Source organism: Branchiostoma floridae, chromosome 9 (genome assembly GCF_000003815.2).
Source record: "Branchiostoma floridae strain S238N-H82 chromosome 9, Bfl_VNyyK, whole genome shotgun sequence".
NCBI lineage: Eukaryota > Metazoa > Chordata > Leptocardii > Amphioxiformes > Branchiostomatidae > Branchiostoma > Branchiostoma floridae.
In genome coordinates, this window is record NC_049987.1 from 21,746,327 (window position 1) to 21,761,400 (window position 15,074).

General features: G+C 43.4%; 1 protein-coding gene across 1 annotated transcript; it reads left to right on the plus strand.

Annotated features, from left to right (window-relative positions):
* Positions 1-305: 305 nt before the first annotated feature.
* LOC118423572 lies at positions 306-14,504 on the plus strand. Its single transcript, XM_035831777.1, has 7 exons — positions 306-692; positions 3,050-3,212; positions 5,613-5,666; positions 7,134-7,168; positions 10,268-10,453; positions 11,967-12,164; positions 13,479-14,504. Exons 1-7 carry the CDS (start codon positions 554-556, stop codon positions 13,484-13,486), a joined length of 783 nt encoding a protein of 260 aa, XP_035687670.1. The 5' UTR covers positions 306-553; the 3' UTR covers positions 13,487-14,504.
* The last annotated feature ends 570 nt before the right edge of the window (positions 14,505-15,074 follow it).

The following is a 15,074-nucleotide window of genomic DNA, read 5'->3' on the forward strand; positions in this document are numbered from 1 at the left end:
TTCAAAATGGACAAAAAGCGCCAAAATATCCCACCATTTACTCGTCTTGACTCCCAAAGATTTAATTAGGGCTTCACTTTTGCAAAGGACTTATAAAACATTGTGTCGTTTTCTTCTTCCTTCTTTCTTTTTGGTGACGAACTTGTCCGAGTCAAACCTCCCGCTGAAGTCAGCCCCAGCCCGCGCGGCCCAATCACGCGCGCTGATGGCAGCAGAGTGTGGGTGACATCAAACGTCTTTTACCGTCAGACACAAGCTAATCCAGGTTAATTGACAGATATGAAGACGTCATAGCAGGCTCGATGCCAGACAGGATTCGCTACGTGGCAGCCTTTGTTTTAACCAGGTCCCAAACCTCTGGTCCCAAACCTCTGGAGACTAGGCCCAGAAAACACCGGGAAAAGTTTCAGAACAGGAGGTTGTAGCCATTATCTTAAGTTTTCCACTCCAGAAACTTTCATCCGCGTGTTTCTCCGACAACGACGGTACCAAAGAAGTCTACTGTGTCTACAGAAGTCGTGTAAAGGCGCTCACACAGTCGGTAAAAGCAGCGATGTCCCGTCTTGCGGTCGGTGTTCTTGTTCTAGCGGCCGCCGGGCTATTGAGCCACCGCCCGGTCCTCGCAGACGATTCTCACGAAGAAGGCGATGCTCCTCACGACGAAGAGGAGCACGGACACCAGCACATACACGGTGAGGGCCAAATAAGTTATGGTGCGTTTCCCGTAGATTGATCATACAGGGACCTGGCCAGGATTTTATGTTAGCGTAATGGCGAGGTGGCGGAGAGACCAATCGGGGGACGGTGTGGAAAGGGCCCGGGGTCTTGGCCCTTCCACGGTGAGGAGATTTCGAAAATGCACGGTGAAAAGTTGGCATTCTCAAGGCACCAATGAGTGGACTTGATTTGTTGTACACCACATGTAGTCTGAAGGATATTTTGGTCAGTTTGGAGGGTCATAACAACATTTTTCATATTTAATCAGACATTGTTCCACATGTAAATACGGCAAGCAAAAGTGCCACTACGCCAGTTGAAAATAAGCGTGATGGTCCTCATTTAGCGCTATATATAGCGTGGTGGGTCGCAAATCATGGTGGCCCTATACGCCCGATGTGCACTAGCTAACACGTCGCGTCGAAGGAGGTTAGACACCCAGGGATATATCATAAGATGATGAGATAACGGCTCCTGACCTGCACAGATCTGTAGTCGGTCGGACGTGTCAGGTAGGAGCCACTAACGTTGGTCGATGACTCAGAAATATCTAGAGTCCACCTAGTACAAGTATAAACAAATACTGTAAAGTGATATATACAGGCGGGATGAGTCGCTAGCGGGAGGTCCGGTTGGCTGACATGATCCGGACTGAATGTCAAAACAATGTTGTTGTTTTTAACGCCGATTTATGATTTATGTACAACAAGACGCAATTCAGCCTCTGGTTGCTTGACCCTTGTTTTACCAATAAACCATTCGATTTATCTATTCATTTATTGGGATCTCGCGATGCAATCAGACCCTTCGTAAGGTTGCGGTCACCGTACATCGTGCGATTGTCGGACGATTGCTAGCATAGCGCAACTTGGGGGGGGGGGGGGGGGGGGGTTGGCAGTTATGCTTGTGCCCTGTAACTTTAGCGGGTATGATAGATAAGTTAATTGCAAAGTCGTGCCGTGAACTGATTGCAGGTAACATGAGAGATTCAAATAGTGTAAAAAAAAGTGTCTACTCTAGTCTTTGACTTTGACTTTATTCAGATCCACTTTTAGCTATTACTCTAGACCCTGGGTTATCTGGACTCGACTTCTTTTTCGGAGACAGTGGAAGACGGAAGATCCCACCTGTCTTGCTGCACAAAAGGCTGTCTTAGATTCTTGTCGGTGGCTGGCCATGGTTCTGTTACAGTCTGCTCGTAAATCCTATAGCCTAAGGCATCAAAAGTGATGTGCATCGATCGCACAAAGCATGTGTAAAAAAAATTGCTGTGAAAAAAAAAGTAATTTCTGATAAGATAAGACGGGCGCGGTGCGGTCTACATACAACGAAGTAAGTCACCCTGACTTTCATTGGTAGGTCAGCTTAAGCTACTCTTACAAGTACAGTTTGGCTTGAATCTACTATATATGTTTGCCAGAATTTTGAAGACAGGAAAGTTCCAGTATATCCTGCATAATTTTCAGCTGGATGGGAGTAAAAGATCAATAAATGTAGGTAGCCTTCTACGCTGGCGTTCGGGGTACGGGCTATTTTCTATGGAAACATGTGGGTAATGTACGGAACAAACTTAGCCATATTAGAACTCGTAAGAGATAGAAACAGCACAGAAAAGTAACCAAAGTCATAGAAAACAGCCTTTTTGTATGGTTTCTCATTGGCTAGAACAATCTCAATTTGTATGACGTCATGACGAGTGCCACGTAGACTATAGCTTCCAATTCGGGAACTTCTTCCTAGACGCAGAGTGCGCCGTCTTACACTCTTCTCGATAATTGTGTACATACTTGAAATGTCAAGTTGGGGAGAGAATGAAGCGTTCGCGCTGGTTTTGAGTTCGCGGTTGAAGGAAAGGGACAGGAAGGCAGGCAGAAGACAGAACGAGCATGTTTGAGATGTTTTTAAACGTTCGCCACAAAGAGGTTTCCGAGAAATTGCAGCATTTGCAGTACGATCAGATCTTTATCCAGTTCATACAAACAATATGCTGTGAATCAATTTTTGTCGGGATGATTCATTTAGAGGTATGCAGGAGGGCAATGGATGTGTATGCGGTTGTGTAGTACAGTGACAGTACGATAGAAACGCATTTTCACGGCGCCAGGACTTTGCGCCTATGGAGGTCCTCGCAACGCAAAAAAAAATACAAAAATAGAAACACTTCCAACATTTTAAGACTTGCTTTTAGTTGCTACAAATTCAAAGTCCACTTTTCTTAGAATTCAGAATACCCATTAAGTTAGGAAAAGTACGACGTGCTTGACCACACTACCTAACATCTGTTCTCACCCCTCTTTGCTGTTTTTGTTTTCGTCTTTTTTGTTTTTTTAAGAATGTCCGGAGGGTTACGAAGAGTTCGAAGGGTATTGTTACTACTTCTCGGACACGACGGCGACTTTCTCCGAGGCCGCCGCTCAGTGCGAGGCGATGGACGGCCGCCTGGCCGCGCCCGACTGTCATGACGAGCACGCTGCCGAGTTCTTCTACAGAGCAGTGTGAGTTTTAGTTTTGTATACAGAACGGTGTGATTTTTAGTTCTTTTACAGAACAGTGTGAGTGGAGTTCTGAGTTATTTTACAGAACAACGTGAATGGAGTTTTGGGTTCTATTTACAGAACAGTTTGAGTGGAGTTTTAAGTTCTTCTACAGAACAGTGTGAGTGGAGCTTTCAGTTCTTCTGAAGAAGTGTGTGATTTTAGTTCCTCTACAGAAGTGTGAGTGGATTTTTTTGTTCTTTTACAGAACGGTGTGAGTGGAGTTTTGTGTTCTTCTACAGAACAGTGTGAGTGGCGTTTTGAGTTCCTCTACAGAACAGTGTGAGTGGCGTTTTGAGTTCCTCTACAGAACAGTGTGAGTGGAGTTTTGTGTTCTTCTACAGAACAATGTGAATGGAGTTCTGAGTTCTTTTACAGAACAACGTGAATGAAGTTTTGGGTTCTATTTACAGAACAGTTTGAGTGGAGTTTTAAGTTCTTCTACAGAACAGTGTGAGTGGAGCTTTCAGTTCTCCTGAAGAAGTGTGTGATTTTAGTTCTTCTATAGAAGTGTGAGTGGATTTTTTAGTTCTTTTACAGAACGGCGTGAGTGGAGTTTTGTGTTCTTCTACAGAAGTTTGAATGGAGGTTTTAGTTCTACAGAGCAGTGTGGGTGACCTTTTGAGTTTTTTCACAGATCGAGGAGATGCTAATATTAGTACTGTACTATTTACATGAACTCTTTTGTGTTTACTATCTTGTCACTCAAGTCCGGCCAAGCAACTATAAATATAAATAAATGAAAGGTTACTAGCGGACAACGCTCGTTCAAGACAGAACAATGTTCGATTATTTGTTTGACCGTTCGTGATTTAATGCACATCCCTCTAGTTGTAACGTTACACCACTGCGTGGTCTTACAGGACGACATTAAACAACAGCTTGAGTTCTTTTACAGAACATTTTGAGTGCAGTTTTGAGTTCTTCTACAGAACATTTTGAGTGCAGTTTTGAGTTCTTCTACAGAACATTTTGAGTGCAGTTTTGAGTTCTTCTACAGAACAGTGTTTTTTTAAGTTTTAAGTTCTTCTCAACAGAGCAGTATGAGTTTATTTGTTCTACAGAACAGTGTGAGTGAAGTTTTGAGTTCTTCTTCAGAACTGTGTGACTGGAGTTAATGTAACTACAAGAAACATAGTCATAGGCACGCACACATACGCGCGCGCGCACACACACACACACAGACACACAGATAGAGATAGAGAGAGAGCACAGAAACGCACACACACACAGAGGCACAAAACAAACAGAGAGAGAGAGAGAGAGAGAGAGGCACAGACAAACACACACATACACACAAACACACACACACACAGGGTCCGTGAAACTGACACCTATTGACAGCGTTACAGACACAAGATATTAACAGTTAAACAGGATATGATCAATCAAGTGCCAGTTTTGTATCAACTTTGCTGACGTGTAATTAGCCGGTTGTGTGTGTAAGATTAATGATGAAAAGTAACAGAACCATGTTTTTTTTTTAGCTTCAAACAATTTCCAAACAAAACCCTAGCTTAAATTTTTTTTTTAATTTGTATATATGACATGGACCACCTTGACACTAGAAACAACAGATATAAACACCGGAAATTCTGCTGACGTATTAAGAAAAGCCCTCGGCTACGTAAAATCTACTTATTTCTTACACAGGACATAACCTAACTACACACCAGGTTTCATGACGATCCATCCATAGCTTCTTGAGTTATGCTGCTATAAACCACATACGTACATAGATATATACATGTACATACATACATACATGGATCGCAGCAGAATTTCATACACAATAGCAGATATGACATGCGTAACTATGTTATGAGTAGAAAAGGAACAAAAACCTGGAGAGCAAGGGAGAGGGAGAGATACGAGGGGTGATCAATAAGTTCTCGGCCTCGGCAAGAAATAACAAGCATAACTCAGATTTTCAGGCACAACTTCACTCTTCTTTTTCTCCCCACTTACCTTCTAATTTAGGAAAAACGGATGCCTGGAACTGAAGTAATGACTCCAATGATTTGAAATTTGGAGGATATTGATAAAAGACTTCATACTATGAAGTTGTGCCTGAAAATCTGAGTTGTGCTTGTTATTTCTTGGTGAGGCCGAAAACTTATTGATCACCCCTCGTACATACACATACACAGACACAGACACACGTAGAGAGGGGGAGGGGAAGAGAGAGGGAGAAAGACACACGGACACACACAGAAGACACATACAGAGAAGCAGAAAGAGAAGGAGAAATATATAATTATATATTTAGAGAGAGAGACACGCAGACAGACACGTGCCAAAACAATACGTCCATTTTGCACTGAGGTAATAAAAACATACCACCCTTGGTTCCTCCCTTAGGGCGTGGATCAGTGCAGATACAGAGACAGACTGCGGCACAGGACAACCAATAGAGTTGAGTGACATGTTGTTGTTGCTTTTGTGATATCGAACTGTTACATCTAATGGACATGATCATATAAATTCTATATCTCTATGTTCCGTCCACACTGGTGATATAGTCCGGTCCGTTGGCATAGAGTTCTACGAAATGTGAACTAAGATGTCGCACAAACTCGTCACTTAAAATTTGTTACGACGCTGTAACTTTGAAAAGACCAGCCAACTTTAAAGTCTGTGCACAGAAAGATATTACATCAGTTGTAAATACATGATAATGATAAAGTTTATTGCAAATTCTTTCCCGTGGGCTATTTGCAGGTAACATGAGAGATTCAAATTGTGTAAAACAATATCACAAGTGTCTACTCTAGTCTAAAAGTAGTAAAAAGCTAACTTTTTCGCAGACAATAGAAGACGAAATTTTAAGATTCCCACCTTTTCTATTATGTGTGGGTTTTGTGATGTTATAATCATGAATAACATTAACGATTTGACAAGCATGGAGACTTTAGCGAACATTCCCATAGCCGTAAAGCTTTGAGGCTTATTCACCGTCGAGGTTGTCGTTCGAAGCAGATCAGTCTTTATTCGTCCTTCTCCACACATTTCATCAGCCGAACTCTCTCCGTGGTGATGTGGTTGTTACAATAGACCGGTTGTTACCACAAACAGACAATGTTTATCTGTTTACGCTGATGTCACCACAAACAGACGATGTTTACATGTATCTGTTTACGCTGATGTCAATCACAAGCGTGGCGACGTGACGTCTGACGGTCAATTCCGCATATGCGTCACTCTCCAAGCAGAAGTTCGGCTCCGACTGTTTTTTTTTAACGTGTTTTAGGCGCTTTGTACTGTTTTCTTTATGTTGGCTGGAAGACATAGGGAAACAGTACAAAATAGACTGTCCGGTAAAAACGCCTAAAGCACGTAAAAAAAAACGGCCAGAGCCAAACCTCTGCCTGGAGAAAGTACATTATATAATTATGTCACCTGTAGCTTAACTCAACTGCTTTGATTAGGCCACAATGACCTGATTATATGGATGACATCCGAGTGCGCATCAATTTTCGTCCGCTTTAAGAAAACAAATTTGCGACCATACTGTGAATCGTACAGAGGAGGCGCAAAATGAACAAATCTATGCCAGAAATTGTAAAAAAAAAAAGAATATCATAAAGCGGATACTAATGTCAAAGTAGAAGATGTGATAAAAAAAGAATTCATCGTAGACTATACCATGTTCTTCGCGCTCAGCCATTTGGTCATCCTTCCTGACAACTTACATTTCATATCAAATAATGAATGGAGGCAACTTAATTTTCGGTCCAATCTTTTTTTTTTTTGCAAACTCGCATCATCTATTGAGTGATTAGAGGATGTCATCTACATAATCAAATCAGCATGGCCTAAATCAGTCGTTTGAAGAATAGAGACATCAGTATTTTCTTTCTAACTTTTGTTGTTTCTACCCAGGTCCGAACTACCATTCATCTGTATGCACGCACCAAGTAAGTACCACCGGAACATGCAGGATACACAAAAAAACTATAAATTATTATATTTCTCCAATTTCTGCTATTTCCTAGCGACCTATGGAGCTTGTAGCCTGGGTACCATTCGGAAAGTAGTTCACTCCGGCGTTTGATTATTATACACAGTCGCTTCCAGCTCTGACATTTATTATACACTACATATAGTCGATCATAGTCGCTTCTCTGGTGGGTAGCATAAGCTAACATAGGAATCATTAGGAGCGACCATATACTACCCGGATGGTACCCAGGCTATGGAGCCATACGGACCTCATACGTATACGGGCTTGAATATATACGCATTCAAGTCCGTGTGATGTCCGTATGAAAGTCGTAGCCTCTACTAGATTCTACAAGTCACTGGAAAAATATTAGGAATTGGACAAATGTAGACAGGGACATGCCAGCTGGTCGCCAACCATGATCCTCGGCCAGCTAACCCTTCTGATTTGGCATGTTATCATTGTTATGTGTCTATCTTTCTCCAATCTCCAGTAGCCATTGGATAGAAGCTGGTAGAGGCTATGAATTTAATACGGACTTCATACGGATTTGAATGTATACGCACGTTTCTCCTGTACCTCCTCTTTAAAAAAATGGACCGTTCGGAACCAGTCCGTACCGGTTAGGAACCAGTCCGTTCCGGTTTAAGGAACCAGTCCGAACCGGTTAGGAACCAGTCCGTACCGGTTTAAGGAACCAGTCCGAACCGGTTAGGAGCCAGTCCGAACCGGTTAGGAGCCAGTCCGAACCGGTTAGGAGCCAGTCCGTACCGGTTTAGGAACGGACAGTTCGAACATGTAAGAATAATACCATTATCAACTGTACTCTTGACTGAACTACTGCAACCCATGGACCCTTTCTTTGATTTCATCATCCTTTCGACTACATGACATCACAAACTAACCACACAGGATATCAGACGGTATGATTCACAGGAGAAGGGCCGGCACGTTCCGACCAGGAGTTGGCTTGCGCGCCAATGTTGACATGGCGGCCGCAGGTCCGGGTAGGCTCGGGACATGCCGACGATACAGCCGCACCTGGTTGTCTGTTAGGCCTGGGTCCCAATTCCCAACCAGGGGCCCGGCCGGGTAGCTTTCGGACCCGTAAAATACGATAAGAAAAGCAATAAAACACACAGAACGTAAAAAAAAAATTAGTCAGAACCATAGATTCTTTATATTCCTTGATAAGCACAATTTTTCGCTTCCGCAAGCATCCCGGGCCCGTTTCAGAAATGGGACCTAAGCCGGGCAGTATGTGGGAACGAAAAGTGCCATATAGAAGAGAGAAAAAAAACACGTAAAACATGACAAAAATATAATGATTAGTCTTGAGCATAGCCTGACTAAATCGCGCTCCTAGCGGCCGGCCTTACAGTTGCCACCATCATAACCCCAGCCAGTGAGAGATTGTGTAAAAACAGGCTAGTCATGAGCACCATTTTTTTCACGTTTCTTGATACAAATTGTATTTTTCATTATAAGCATTACTCGGGCGCAACGTTGTACTGCTTCTCTGACATAGGCCATTAAACACATATAAAGAAAGTTTCAAGCTATCTAATGTAGAGGTCGATGCTAGATTTGATGACACAGTAGTGAATTCCATGAAGCGAAGAATGTCATCAAAGTCTCCCTTCTTTACCCGATCAAATATGGGCTGAGATTTGTAATGGTGCAAAAAAAGAAGAAAGCACCTCATCTTGGAGGTTGTCTATTTCTTGTTCTTTTCGGGGTCGGCACGCGTATTCGCACCGGTCGTCATTTACTTTTATCGCCATATCAGCTAGACATTGATTTCTATCGTTACGGATATCAGACGCAAAGCTGTTTGTCAGCTGTCAATCAAACATGTAGACTACACACCGGCGCAGTCTACACACAAGCACGGGGCGACTGGGGCATAGGTGATAGTCGGCGTATCGATCTGTACAGGTGTGACCGTGAGGTCGAATAGACGGAGTTTTATTGTGTGGTTAATGTTATTGGCTGTGTATAGTTATAGTCAATCTGACATCTAAACTACACACCGGCGGTTGTCTACACACAAGCATAGGGGGCCACAGGGCGGCCCCACAACGGCAGCGGCAGGGATTATAGGCCATATCGATCTGCAAAATGTGAACGTACTTAAGGTCGAACGGACGAAGTTTTTATAGCGTTGTGTGTAGTTTTCGTGTAGCCTCTCTATGCTGTATTATCGATTCTTGTATTGTATTGTATTATTTTATTTGGCAGCTCCTTTCTTGTACCGACGTAGTTTCATTGCGTGTATGCAGTACATATATGTATTTCGTATCACATGGTTCTCAAAGCAATCCGGTAATACATCATGTGGTATGTTATTTATGCCCCCCCCCCCCAAAAAAAACACGCACACACACACATAAACACATACACGTACACACACACACACACACACACACACGCACACACACACACACACACACACACACACACATGGGAAACATTCCTGTCCCTGGTGCTGAACACCCCTTCCTCAACACAGGTAGGCAGACATCCCTGTCCTTAGTGCTGAACAACATCCACACACACTGGTCACAATGGACCTCGGAGCTCAGAGCTATTGGCCTGGTCAGTTTGGCAGCGCTTGAACCCCACTGTTACACACCGAGAGGTTCCCCTACGGTATCCGTCAGTCCACTGGGACAAATTTGTGGCTTCGGGGCCAAGCCGGGGTACACCCCTATGGGTTCTGGTGCAAATATAGCCTGGAATCCAACCGTATTATAGCTCCCTAGTCTCTTCTGTCCTCTCCATATGATATTTGCGGGCTAAAGAGGACAAAATAGACTCGGGAGCTATAATACAGTTAGATACCAGGCTAGTGCAAATGTGGCCAAAGTATTATCCCCCTGCGGCTATTCCGTTATTTTGATGTCTGCGATTGTTCATTCCTTGACAAAGACTGTTGCTGTTCAGTCGAAAATTTGGGTGAGTCCAATTTTTGTGTTGGAAATTGCATTCTAACTACATTGTAGTTCAAAATGTCTAGATAATGTATAGATGTGATGGTTGTCCTAACCTGAATGACATGCTGAATTTCCAGCCTGCGACGATCCGCCTTTCATGAACAACACCGTCAGGTTCAACTGCGAGCCCCCCTACGACCAGCAGGAGGTCTGCGTCTACTCATGCATCACGCCGGGGTTCCACTTGTTCGAGGGGACCAACTCCTCCTCCACGGCCACGTGTTTGGACGGGAACTGGCACGGGCCCTTCATGTCATGCAACTGTAACTTTCAAGCATCAATGCCATCATCCTACGCAGGGACATCTAACAGCCAAACTGCCTGTCTGGATGTGCCCTGCTTTTTTTTCTATTTTGCTTTTGGACAGACGAGGACAATGTGGCACTGCACTCAAGTTTTAGTAACTTATATTAACATTGCCACATACAAGGTACAGACAGAAGGTACCCATTTTTACACCTGAGTAAAGTGAAGAAGGTCGTGTAAAGTGCCTTTCGCAAGGGCACAACGTCGGGGCGGGGCACGGCGGGGATCGAACTCAGAACCTCTTGGTTCCGAGCCGAACGCTCTACCAGTTACGCCACGCCCGACGCCAACCTGCTCTTTCAACCGTGACCCTTAGTTCCTGACCGCCCTGCTTATTAGTATTAATGTATTCCACAGGAACTAAGGGTGACGGTTGAAAGAGCAGGGTACATCCAGACAAGCACTTTGGCTGTTAGATGTCCCTGCGTAGGAGGATGCTTTTAAGTAGATGCAGGGCCTGGATAAAGATGCTATTTAAAAAAAAACCCTTGCTTTATTATTACTACCAACGTTGATGAAGGGTAGACACCCAGTTTAGGCTTACGGTCACATTTTCAACCCTGGCAGCTTTCGGGGGCGAAAAGAATGACATAAAAGACATTAAAATACACAAAATGTCAAAATAAGATTCATCGGCATGATTTCTGTATATCTATAGGTATACATTTTAATTTTTCGCTTCTTAAAAGATCCCGACCGCGCCCCGATTTGGAAATATGACCGATGCGTTACACGGCGCCACGTGTTTTACGTGTGTGTTTTGTGACGTTTTTATACAACATTTTAGTGGGTCGTGTTTTTAGCTCTTCTCCGGCAGTTCATGTGACGAAATGAACTGAAAAAAGAGCAAAACACCACAAAAACACACGTAAAACTAGCCTTAACTCTGCTTGGATATGACTTCAAGGGTACATCCCACTTCTTTTGTGCCCATGTAGATCTGCATTTCGCAAACCCTAACTTGATCCATATAAACTTATTTTCAGTAACGTAAAAATGCTATGGTGCAGGCTGGGTGGCAGCCTATTTAACTACCGGGCCTCCCATACTCGCTCGTGTAGGAAGCCCGGTACACTAACTAGGCTGACACCCAGGCTAGCTCTGGAGTACAACAGCAGCTGGATGTTAGATATATAAACTGACATACATATTTGTCGTATTGGCTCTCGCCAGCATAAGCATATCATCTTTAGATCAGACTTACTTTCTAAGAGCTGCTGGATCCCGGTCCCAGATCTTACTCCAACCATTGCTTAATCTATGTAACGCTAGTTCACCTTTATCCGCGGGGTATCCTATATCCGTTTTTATATCAAACTGCAATATATTCGATATATTGCAGTTTAAAACCACCGTCCGTCAACATGACATCCCTAAGTAACAACGGATATAGGCTAATCCTCGGATAAAGGTGAACTAGCGTCACCCTAAGCGTGTGATACACAATTATAATACATTCTTCTCCCCCAGCGGATTGCCCGGAGCCAATTGTGAACCCGGGGGTCGCCATGATGGGACCAAGCTGCGAAGCACCCTACATCACCGGAGACATGTGCTTCTTCGAATGCCTAGATGAGGAAGGACTGAACATCGGCGACCACGACATGTCGTGTTTTGATGGCGTATGGATCCATGCAGACACAGATACGGAAGGGACCCCCCTCATCTGTAAGGGGCACTATCGCCAGTAAACCTAGTTAGCCTTTATGCGGGTGTAACCTTTATCCGTTGCGTTAAAAACAGGATACTATCAAACTGCACTGCAGTATTTCGAAAATATTGCAATTTAAAATCGCCAACCGTCGACTTGATGTCCCTAAGTACCCTTTAGAAAACGGACATAGGTTACCCCACTGATTAAGGTTAACCAGCGTTATCTCCTTTCTTTCTTTCTTTCTTTCTTTCTTTCATTCTTCTTTCTTTCCGCTTTCTTTCTTTCTTTCTTTCTGTCTTTCTTTCTTTCTGTCTTTCTTTCTTTCTTTTCTTCAGTCTGCCTAACCTCAGACTGAGGACGAAGCGTTTTTTTGTCATTTGATAGTAGGGCAATGCGGCTTCGCTTCGGGTTGCATATCTAGACAAGCACACCAGGTTACCTCTACTCTTCCTGATAAGAACTTGCAATTGGTTTCTTTACGTGCGGAGGTTTAGCACTTGAGGCTAATGCACGAAGTTCCCTCATATACGGGGACGCCTGCTTTACGTCACCATCAGAAATGACGAATACAACACGTCATTTTGGATGTTAACGTGAGGCTGTATGTCTATATATTAACATCATATTGTATATACAATCACAGGTTGGCCAAGCTAGAATCAACCGTGCACGTGCTGGTGACATTCTAGAAGTAATGATGGATTTTCCGTACCTGGCACATACTAGACAGATATCCTGCAGGTTATATTTTGAAAAGGGGGGGTGGGCGTTCACGGGTAGTTTACAGGCTATTTTCTGGCATGGCCCCTACGTGGCCCCGTGGGACGCCCTACGGTTCCCGGGCTATTTTGGGGGCAAGGCTGGGTCCCTGAATTTTTTTTTTCAAACTCGGAGTTAAAAATAATCTCGAGACCCAGCAAAATAATGCACGTCGTGACCTAACCGTGAAAACGCAGACTAAAATGAGTCCCCTGTTTTAGGCCCTTATCCACCACATACTAGAAAGAGACCCAGACTAAAAGTGAGTCCCATGTTTCAGGTCCTTATCCACCTCATACTAGAGATCCAGACTAAAACTGAGTCCCCTGTTTCAGGCCCTTATCCACCTCATACTAGAGATCCAGACTAAAACTGAATCCCCTGTTTCAGGCCCTTATCCACCGCATACTAGATGGAGACCCAGACTAAAACTGAGTTCCCTGTTTCAGGTCCTTATACATGTACACCTCATACTAGAGATCCAGACTAAAACTGAGTCCCCTGTTTCAGGTCATTATCCACCTCGTACTAGATGGAGAACCAGACTAAAAATGAGTCTCCTGTTTCAGGTGAATAGTGCGTGAGAAGACCAGCCGGATCAGCACACCTGGTGAGACTGTCGGAATCTCCTCTCCGTGTAGAACAGCGGTACGAGACCAACACCGCCTGAACCGTCACACTGGCGATCTGACATGGAGTAAACTTAGTCTCAGAACATGGAGAAAACTTAGTCTCAGAACATGGAGAAAACTTAGTCTCAGAACATGGAGAAAACTTAGTCTCAGAACATGGAGAAAACTTAGACTCAGAACATGGAGAAAACTTAGTCTCAGAACATGGAGAAAACTTAGTCTCAGAACATGGAGAAAACTTACTAGTAGTCTCAGAACATGGAGAAAACTTACTAGTAGTCTCAGAACATGGAGAAAACTTACTAGTAGTTTCAGAACATGGAGAAAACTTAGTCTCAGAACATGGAGAAAACTTAGTCTCAGAACATGGAGAAAACTTAGTCTCAGAACATGGAGAAAACTTAGTCTCAGAACATGGAGAAAACTTAGTCTCAGAACATGGAGAAAACTTAGTCTCAGTACATGGAGAAAACTTAGTCTCAGAACATGGAGAAACTTAGTCTCAGAACATGGAGAAAACTTAGTCTCAGAACATGGAGAAAACTTAGTCTCAGAACATGGAGAAAACTTAGTCTCAGAACATGGAGAAAACTTAGTCTCAGAACATGGAGAAAACTTAGTCTCAGAACATGGAGAAAACTTAGTCTCAGAACATGGAGAAAACTTAGTCTCAGAACATGGAGAAAACTTAGTCTCAGAACATGGAGAAAACTTAGTCTCAGAACATGGAGAAAACTTAGTCTCAGAACATGGAGAAAACTTAGTCTCAGAACATGGAGAAACTTAGTCTCAACTCATGGATGTACTGATGGATTTAATACCCGTGCAGTCCTTCTGAAGTTGTAGAAACGTTTTGTTGTCCAAATGCACAACAAAAATGACCAAGATGGTTAACATTGCTCACAGATGTAATGTGAGGTCAAGCCTTAGACTGGCAAATTAGTCATTAAACTGCCAGGGAATGAATCCGGTGTCTGTTATTGTATACGTAATTGTTCACACGTAAACTTCAAGCAGATGTTGGGAGTCTAAACCGTTAGGTTATCCTAGCTGCTCATTTCTGTGATCGTGAAAATCCGCCCCTCAAGCTAGGAAAACGTGACGATTCAGCCTTCCATACATCTGCTTGGATATAAGTACACGCGCTTCTTAGGCTAACGTCGCATTGCCAAACAGGGACCCGGACGGGCTGTTTGTGGAAACGAAAATAGAAATGTATACATATACACAAATATACACAAATAATGCCCATGACTGTTCTCTTTACGTTTTGTATAGTTTGGCGTCTTTTATACCATACATTTCGTTCCCGAAAGCTGCCCGGCCGGGCCCCGGTTTCGAAATGTGACGTAGGCCTAACACACACGTATTGAGTAAGGTTGTATTCAGGCATGGACTTTACGGATAAATAATTATAAGGCACGACAAAGAACATTCGACGTTTCAATCACACTTTGCCAATCTTCTCAAAACCCTGTTTTGTCTGCAGAATGCAGATATTACGGCCCACTGGTCCTGAATATAGAGTGTACA

Coding starts and splice junctions, on each gene's coding strand:
- LOC118423572 (XM_035831777.1), top strand. CDS start 554: ATGTCCCGTCTTGCGGTCGGTGTTCTTGTTCTAGCGGCCGCCGGGCTA. Junction 693..3,049: donor CGGACACCAGCACATACACG/GTGAGGGCCAAA, acceptor TGTTTTTTTAAG/AATGTCCGGAGGGTTACGAA. Junction 10,454..11,966: donor GCCCTTCATGTCATGCAACT/GTAACTTTCAAG, acceptor CTTCTCCCCCAG/CGGATTGCCCGGAGCCAATT.